This window comes from Telmatherina bonti, assembly GCF_933228915.1.
Source record: "Telmatherina bonti genome assembly, chromosome: 21".
In the NCBI taxonomy this organism is placed as follows: Eukaryota; Metazoa; Chordata; class Actinopteri; order Atheriniformes; family Telmatherinidae; genus Telmatherina; species Telmatherina bonti.
In genome coordinates, this window is record NC_136630.1 from 19,159,340 (window position 1) to 19,168,938 (window position 9,599).

Consider the following 9,599-nt stretch of genomic DNA (forward strand, 5'->3'; position numbering starts at 1 on the left):
CGTGAGGAACATGCAGTCCTGTGGTGAACGGTATGGTCCTAGGACTTAGAAAATAATTACAAAAGCCTGATTACAAGCCAAAGATGAGAATAACAGCCAAATAAGGAAAACTAAGAAACAAGAAAAAAACAAAACAAAACATTGAAAGATTCCTTGATCTCTCTCTCTCTCTCTGGATAATTACTCATAAATGGTTAATGGGTGAATCACATCAATAACATGAAAATGTGAATGCTCTGCAAAAGCTTCTTGTGTAAGACAGGTGGAGGTAACAAAAATGAAATAATAAAATTTGATGCAATGTAAATGCATACAGAGATAAAAGGTTGTCAACGAGGCTTATTTTAATTCTTTCTGTAACGTCCATCTATTACAATGGACTATTTTCACCAAATGGAAACCAAATTCTTGTCCTAATTCTTAGGACATAGGTCAAAACTGAATTCTAATCAAAGTTAAGTCTCAATTCTTGAAGATTTTTTAAAGAGTCTGACATCTTAGTCATCCATAGTCTGATGACAGCAAGCATTATTTCTGAAACTCTTCTTTGTTTTACCTGTGGTCCCTTATGTTAGGATGTTATTGTAGATTCTCCAGCAGAATTAGTAGAAAGGCTTTATCATCACGTAGGTGTAACTTCTGCAGCACAAGTCAAGTCTACTGCTGGATGCGTCCCTACTAAGCAACTGAACCACCAGAGGGCACTATGTCCCAGCATAGAAATTTGAGATTGATGCTATTTAACAACCCACTTACCAAAAAAGTGGCAAAAGGTAATGTAATTTGCTGGTTACATAACACGCAGAATACAATTAAATCCATCAAATTTGGTAAAGAGTTCATTTTCCCTGAATATTTACTCTGTTGAAGTTCTAATAAGGAAAACTAATCTTGTTTTTCTGTTCTCCAGAGGAGTTTTGTTTTGGAATATTTCCCCCATAAAGTTTTAATGTTAAACACTTTTTCAGTGCTGCTTACCAAAAGTCAAATCAATGTCAACATCTCCTGACAAAGCAAATAGTTACATGTGTGTGGGATAACTGACAAAATGATTTTAAGATCTTCATTATGTAAAAAAAGGAACTATTGCCAGTTTCATGTGTGTGCATGTGTAATTCTATTTTTATCCATCAAACCTCCAGGTAGGGCACCCCTTTCTCAAAGGAGCGGGCGTAGTCCCGAAGTGGCCGTTCTTCCTCAAGGAACTTGGCATCCCGTCCATCTCCAGCCGGCTGGAAAAGGCCATAGTTATACGCGTCCCACAACGACTCTCCGAGGGAGCAAATGATCTGCTGCTTGGCACTCCACACAGTGCAGTCCTGGTCAAACTGAAGACACCTCTGACATTCATACAGACAGTGCAGAGAGGTCAGAGCAGAGGCCGAGCAAATAGTGTTAAGTTCCTCTTACTTCTACATTTTCTGCAAATTTGCTTCCCAGGAAAGAAAGAAAAATGTCGTCAGTGAATTCCCCCTCTTTTCCTGTAATTTTCAAACATTACATAGTTGTCTACATTTACAAATGAATTATTACTTGTGAATTTGGAAATATGATGTCAATCATGTGTTTTATTCATATACTTGTATGTAACTTTAAAGTGAAAGAAACAAACTGTTAGAGGTTGGAGTCAGCTGCAATCATCTGTTGTCAAACATAGCAAGCATGCTAACAACCAAGATTAGTCGTGAGAATTTGTCAGAATAATTTACCAGAAGTACAAGTGTATATCAGCATCTGTCACTTCAGGTTTCTTTATTAAAATAGCATCTGCATGGTTTTCTGATCACACAGCTCAATGTTCAAGAAATTATCTCTGAAAAATCTCCATCAGTCAATATGTAATTTATTGTACACAAAAAAATTGCTTTTTCATGTCTAAATGGTCGAAATAGTCTCTAGAAAAAAAAAATTAAAAAAAAAAAAAAAAAACCCGCCAAAATTATACCTAATGTGACACAATTTAAAATAGAATACACATTTCAGATCAGTCATCTGAAAAGTCCTCAGTTTATTTTACAGGCATCAAACAAACTATGCCCAAGTGGCTTGGTACACCCTGGAGAGGATGCACTCGCTTCCTTTCATATCAGACTTCATTCATCACTAAGGTATGTTTTATTCCAGATTCTGTAATAAGTGCAGAAGACTAAATCTAATACATTTTATGTTATGAAAGTTTGTGATGAGCCCCAAATTAAAAACAACATGAAAATAGCCACTATATGTTCTAAAATAAATATTCTTAGCCCAGAAACAGCACAATAACATAGTTAATACTGATATTTACTTATCATAATTACATAGTGGCGATAATACTCATTTGAAGTATGAATATATGTGAAGCATATTGCTTATAATTGTGTTTTTATTTTATAGTTTGGCCTCTGAAGAGAAGTAACTTTTGTTGTCTTTGCTCCAATTTATCTTTTTCTTTTATAGGACATAGCCAATGTAATTCTGAGAGAAGATTTAACCATTAAAAACTGCACTAAATGCCTCGTTTTTCTTCATTGTATTGTGTGGATGGTTCTTTTGTATGAACACAAGCATTTATGGGGTTAGATTAAGCATGTATTATAGAGCAATACAGTAATGTGGCATGGTCATTTCCACATCAGTCAGTGAATGATAAATGCAGGAGAATGTTACATGTGTAGAATATAAATGCTTTACTTTCTGAATAATTTATCTTTTGCCACATTCTTAGAGATGAGATGACTTGCGTTATCTCTTTAGTCCGTGCACTCAGGTTATTGGACCACGTTTATTATCACACTATATTTTCTTCCATTTTCTCCTAATGGCCTAATGCAAATTAATTTATATATATACATTTGCCTGTTACGGATGTATGGAAAGTATGATATTAACACCATATTGTACAGAAAGAAAACAAACTTCATACAGAAAATGTCCCTCACATCTACTGCATGCCTGTGTATGATACACTTGAGGCTCAGTGGCCACAGTGAAATATTATGCTGGTTTCATTGTGTATTTGGTAAGCCTAACTAGATTTTAATATTGTTTGTGCATCAGCCATTTCCTCATATTATTTCATTTTCTTGCATTTCTACAGTGATACCATTTCATGTGTGTGTTTTTCTTTTAAAAGAAGGCTGGAGGACAAAGCTGACAGAAAGCAGGGCTTTCTGAGTGGTCTCAGTAACATGTAAGCTTCTATGCTGTTGTTCCATTTCTGAGAACTGTAAGCAAAACTGCACAGCTCAGCACACTCTCATGCCCCCCCCCCCCCCCCCCCCCCCCCCCCCCTCCAACCCATCTCCCCCCTCAAGCCTCGACTAGGTTGCACTATTTGATAGTGTAGCCAACTCTATTGGCATGGCAACCATTTCATTAGTGGAGGCAGGCGCCCGTTGCTGTAGCAATGTCTTGGTGGGTCCCTGGGAGGTATACCACATGATGTTAATAAGTGAGTATGTTTATGTACACACATGTAAGTGAGTTGGAATATACTCCAAATGTGTGTTTGTGCATTCTTATGGGAGTGTAAGTGCAGTGTAAATACCTCGCCGCTGTGCATGTGTGTGTGTGTTTATGAGAGAGAGAGAGAGAGAGAGAGAGAGAGAGAGAGAGAGAGAGAGAGAGAGAGAGAGAGAGAGAGAGAGAGAGAGAGAGACATCGAATGGCTAATCCCTGGGAGAAGGAAGAGTGATGTAATGCTTACTGTATATTGCAGTGATACCAATCTCATCACTGCGCTGTTTTGTTTTATCAATGATTTCTGGAGGCCTTTCTGGTTGTATGTTTCTCTTATATGTGCAGTTTTATGGCTTTCAAGAAGACACATTTGTCCTTCTGCTTATTCAATATCCACCTTTCTCTTTCCCACATTTTCCATATTACCTTTTCCAGTTTCTACATGTCCTTTATTCACTTCTTGTGTTTACTGTGTAGTACTATTTCAGCTGTAAGCTTTAAGATTTCACGGTGCTTGTGGTGTGGTTTGTCATCTGAACGTCATTTCTATGGTTGATGAAGACTTAAAAGCAAGACAAAAACCCTCCACATATTTCTTCCCGTTCAGAGTAACTTCATTCCTCAACTCTCCCCAAACTCATTAAAAACCTATTAGATAATTAGCAATTACTGTTATATTGAGGGCAGATTAGCTGACATGTAGAACAGTCGGCATGTTCAGGGAAAGGAAAATGGAGAGAGAAAGATGCGGGAGCGGGCATGGTGGAGCAGTTTCACCTGAATATGTTTTATGTGTGGGGTTGCCAATTCTCACCTGCTGCCACCAGAAAGCTGACAGCTGCTGTAGGTGTGAAATGATGATACCTTTAGTTTGGAAACCTAATAATGACCATGTCTGACCCAAGCTACTTGCTTATATGGTGTTGATGTATCTGCCTTGCAGTCTGGTCAAGTTCTCTGTTAATTCCTTTAGGACTCTGTTATAGATCTGTAGGGTAACTATATATATATATATATATATATATATATATATATATATATATATATATATATATATATAGATCTATATATATATATATATATATATATATATATAAAATTTAAATTGTAGATGCTTGTCTGCAGTTGGCCATGCAAATTGTGTGATATCACACATTCTTTGCATTAAGCACCTTTGGCTTCTTATAAGGAAGTGCTTTCAATGGTAGGAGTCTAGACAGTTTTGCTTTATTATGACTTAGAGAGGGAAAGTAGTTATTTTAAATAAAAAAACCAAGGTTTAAGAAAAAAGAAAAAAATTTTTTTAAAGAATGTGGAGATAAAAGAGAAATTTGGGTAAAAACTGAAGGATCTTAACAAATCTTAAGCTGTGATGTCACTTGATCTTTGATCACCAAATTTTGAAAATGTATCATTCTGAGCATGTCGAGTGGAACGGCAGGATTTGGTTATTGATTTATTTAGGCATTATCTGCATGTATAGATGCAGATTGTACAGAATAGTTCAGATAAGTCACATACTAATTTGCTGAACTGTAATCTGGGATATTATTTTTATATTCTTTTAAAATTCTGTTCGTCAAGCCAAAGCTACATCTCTCTCTCTCTGTGGCAGTAATACCTTCGAGATTTAGTTTGAACTACTTCCTGATTTGGAAAGACCTCCTGTCATTGCCCTGTTTGTTAGGGAGATGTACAAATCCCATTTCCAGAAAAGTTGGAAAATTCCCCAAAAACTTAAAGCAGTAATTGGTAATTCTCTTAAATCTTTATTCAAAAGACATTATAGATAAAAAAAAAACAAAAACAAAAAACAAAAACTAAAGTTCTTTTCAATTCAACTTTCAGACCGAACTTTTTTTCAACTAATTGTTGATCTTCTGACTGAGTTTCATAGGAAAGTGGTGAGCACAGACGGAAAGATCAAGACTTTTATGGATGTTAATGTTTCAAAAACACTGATAATTGTATATTCTGTAAACTTTTCTGTTCTTTGTTTGCTTCTTTCCTTTTCTTCTCATCCTAAAATATTTCAACATGTTTCTGGCATCAAATTCTTTAATTTTTCTAAGTAAAATTAAGTTTGTTTGTAATTAAAAATAATTTCCTTTGTACTTGCATCTTTTGGAAAAAAAAGGTTGTTATGCACAGATTTCTCTCTCTCTGTCTCTCTCTCTCTCACACACACACACACACACACACACACACACACACACACACACACACACACACACACTGTATGGGGAGTGTTTACGATGCACCTACTGTTTGTTTGATGTCAGGAATTCCGATGCGGAATACCATCATGGTCAGGAAGGTGTCCTCCAGCGGAGCCATTGTGGTCATGCTGCGCTCCATCAAAGCTCGTCTCTTTGCTGCTAAGAGCTGCTGCTGCTTGTTGGCAGCAGCATGGTGATGTGGTGGGGCCTGATTGGGCATGTAAGGGATACTCTGGCTGCCCAGGTTACCAGGCCTCAGCGTCCGGTCAGCTCTCTGTCTACCAACCACAATGGCTGCTGGTTTTACCCCATCGCCACTTTTCCCTTCCCAAGATTGTCGTCCTCCTGTCATTCCCTTCTCCATCAGACCCTCTAATCCTCCATTCTCTGTTTCACGTCCACCTTCGTCTTTTCCTTTTTCTCTTCTTTGCTCCTCTTCCTCCTCCTCATCCTCCCCATCTTTTTCATCCTGACTGGGATAAAAGTGTTCATTATTTCCCAGCATCCTTTGCTGTGCAGGGGGTCACTGCAGAGAGGGCTGAGTGATATAGCTGTCATGGAGACAAAACATGGCTATCCCATGAGACTGGCTTCATCCTTTGAAACATGCTGTGGGAAACAGGCAAAGGGAGTCAACTTTAGTCATTAAACTCTTGTGCTGTTGGCAGAGTGAACTTAATAAAATTAGAATGTATGCAGTTCAAATATGTAAAAGACACATGCAATAATAGCAGAACAAGCCACTGGCAATGTTAATAAAACCACATGTGTGAATTAGCACTGAGCTGGTCCACATTTCCCATTTAGCCACTGGGAACGCATCAGGGAATAGCAGGCTGATGGAAGACAGGCTAAATATAAACTCTGTGAATTTGCTTCACAGGTTCTTCGCTGAAGAGAACGAGGTGAATATACAACGTAGCATCACAAGAGGTCAAGATCATTTCTACATTGCGGTAAAGGAGTGGCCATATGTTTGAGGTGCAGCCCAGGGCTAACAGCTAAACGTAAGCATCTTAAAGGAAAACTCCACCCTCAGATAATTTTACAATGTTTGCATTCCCTGTGATGAAGGAATTTATTTTAAATGAAATCTTGTGATTCTTCTTGTTATGTTCCCAGGCCCTCAGCGTGCCATCATTGTGTCTACATAACTCAATAATAAATAAAATGACATATTGTTCCTTTAGTAAACTGTGACAATTTGATACCTGCCTCAACTTCTTGCAGAAGGTTTTGCGTAACTTTGACATCAATAATAAGATCAATATTGCATTTGAACAGAAATTATGGCCGATTTATAAATTAAAGAGGTAACTATTTGGACACTCAGAAAGATATACTGGTATGCAGCAAGATGTGGAGGAGATAAAAGTCCCACTCACACTCACTCACAAAACAGATAATATTTTGTGTATTCAGTTAAATCCACTTCTGCTTTGTTTGTATTGTGTCAGTTCACAACCAAGTCATCTCAAGGAACAAATTTAATCAATTCAAGGCAATTAATTTTGAGCCAGTTAAAGCAAAGCCACATCAGTACAATTTATAATAACAGTTTTCATGCAAACTAAATTGTAACAAATAATTCCCTTTGTAAGGAAAGGCTGGTGTCTGATGCTTCACATAAGAAAAGATGCTTTTTGCCACAATGTGCAACTTATTTTTCACTTTGTGAATGAAGGCACGAAGTCTTTAAAAAGGACTTTTCTCTTTGCTCTTGAGGGACTGGCCTCAAAACACAACCACACAGACTTCTTTTGTTGAATTTCTGCATTCTAACTGGCATTAAGTAAAAAATCTGCATTGTTTCAGCATCTGCAGGGAAATAAATTGCTATCAATCAACATCAATAAATAAAGTAGAGATTCATTTTGGATCACCAACAGCTATCTCATCTTAGTAGGGATTTACGGTGGATTTTTGCTTTAAGATGGCTCTATTACTTCATTGTGCATAAGATCTGGCATGCTGGTGTGATGATGTGCTTCGTCCTGGTTTTTCTGTAGTCTGGCTACAGGGGTTTTGCCATCATGCAGATCTGAACCATTGCCAGCAGCTGCTTTAATGATGGGGAATGACGCATGGGATCTCCCAGTATCTCACTGGCAGTTTGATGCTCTGAATATCATATGAGTTGGGAGTCTGAAATACACGCTATCAGAATGCACAGAAGGACAGATGGAATCCACAGAGACAAGACTCAAATTAGGACACAGATCTAAACTCATACAGTCACACATTATTGACATGCAGCTACTTTATTTGATTATTAAAAAAGTATGTTGAGAAAATGGTGTTTATGAGGGTTAAAGGAGCGTAAAGTGATCTATGACTATGACTTATCAACCTCTATTTGGGACCAAGGACATCAAAAGGTGTCTGGCACAGCTTACAGTGGCCTGCAATTGACATAAATGATAATATGGACATTCAGAAACTAGCCAGAAGTGACTATGAACACCTGATGAAGATAGCATCCACAAACCTGTGTCATTTCACCACTGATGGCTACATCTGATTGTTGCACAGCCATAAATGAGTGTCTACATGGCTTTGGACATTTGCATTGACCTCATTTTGTAAACAATAATAACTTAAAAGTTTAAGACAGGATAGTTTTAGTACAGAAAGAAACTTGCAAAATCATTAAATATTCTTTCTGTTTAAATGTGGAGTATGTAAGATTTTCAATATTTAAAAAAAAATTAACTAAAAAAATAATTACAATCATAATTAGATAGTTTTTAAAACATGTAGGTTCCAGTCTGTCCATATTTGATGTGTTATTAAATCACAAGTTTAATTAATGACAAAGACCCTTCTTAAATGTTTGCCTACCAGTAAAAAAAAAGTGCTTTTTGTCATTTGTCATTAATTAAACTTGTAATTTAATAACGCATCAAATATGGACAGACTGGAACCTACATGTTCAAAAAACTTTCTAATTATGATTGTAGTTATTTTATTAGGTTTTTTTTTTTTTTTTTTATATTGAAAATCTTACATACTCCACCTTTAAAGTGCAGTGTTCATGTAGAAAAGAGTTATGAAGTGCAAAGAAGTACAAAAGTGCAGGTTAGTCGTGAAAGAAGAGGGGAAGTTGTTCGAAGAGAAGATTTTCACAGAGATTCTTGAAGATGCAGTGATGACCCTGCTCGGACAGATCTATTTTGTGATGAAGTAAAGTGAAATCCAGGAGTGTTGCTGTTGTCTGTGCTTTTCAACTGGGCTAATTTGTTACCATTTCTGGTGCTTCATCCTCTCTGTGATTTATCAGTTCTTTTTAGACTAAGGACTTTAATCAGTCATGACCATTTCATGATGTCATTTCAGAGGATATATACAGTATTTTGAGGTTGGCAGTGATCAGATGGAAGAGCTGGCAGTGTGACCTGAAGGCCGACAGTTTGAGTCCTGCTCCCTTAAGCTGCAGCCCCGAAGGGGGCACAAGTACTCTCTGAAGGCTGGTCCCAAGCCTGGATAAATGCAGAGGGTTGCATCAGGAGGGGCAAATTTAATGGTGCTTCCCTACCAGCTCGGGACGTGAAAACCTATGATTTGATATGGGGACCCTTTCAGGGGGAAAAGCCGACAGGAGAATAATAAAAAGTTTGTAATGTTTTTATTTTTTAAACTTATATTTAGCATCATGTAAAATAAATCTAATTCTGTATAGTAAGAAGGAAATTCTTACAAATTAAAACTGATAAAAGCTGTTGTTTTTATTGTATATATATATTTTGATGTCCATCATTCATTCATAGTCAGGAAATGAAATGGCTTTAACAGCAGAAAAAAGATGAATGTTCATCAAAAATTTGACTTTTTTTAAAACCAATTTTGGGGTAAAATTCTAAAGTACATAATCTTAATTTTGTGAGGTATCAGGTCCTTGACAATACTTTGCAGGACCTTGTGTATCCCTTTCCAATGGTC

The 9,599-nt window shown here is 36.9% G+C and overlaps 1 protein-coding gene across 1 annotated transcript in view; it reads right to left on the bottom strand.

The window, feature by feature from the left end:
- Positions 1-6,165, bottom strand: part of LOC306771254 (SH3 and multiple ankyrin repeat domains protein 1-like) — a gene marked incomplete at both ends in the record, with an annotated part of 28,587 nt that extends 22,422 nt beyond the window's left edge. The window contains 2 exons of the mRNA XM_079260380.1: positions 1,137-1,340; positions 5,707-6,165. Coding sequence (XP_079116506.1) covers positions 1,137-1,340; positions 5,707-6,165 — 663 coding nt within the window. The remainder of the gene's footprint in view (positions 1-1,136; positions 1,341-5,706) is intronic.
- Positions 6,166-9,599: the final 3,434 nt, after the last annotated feature.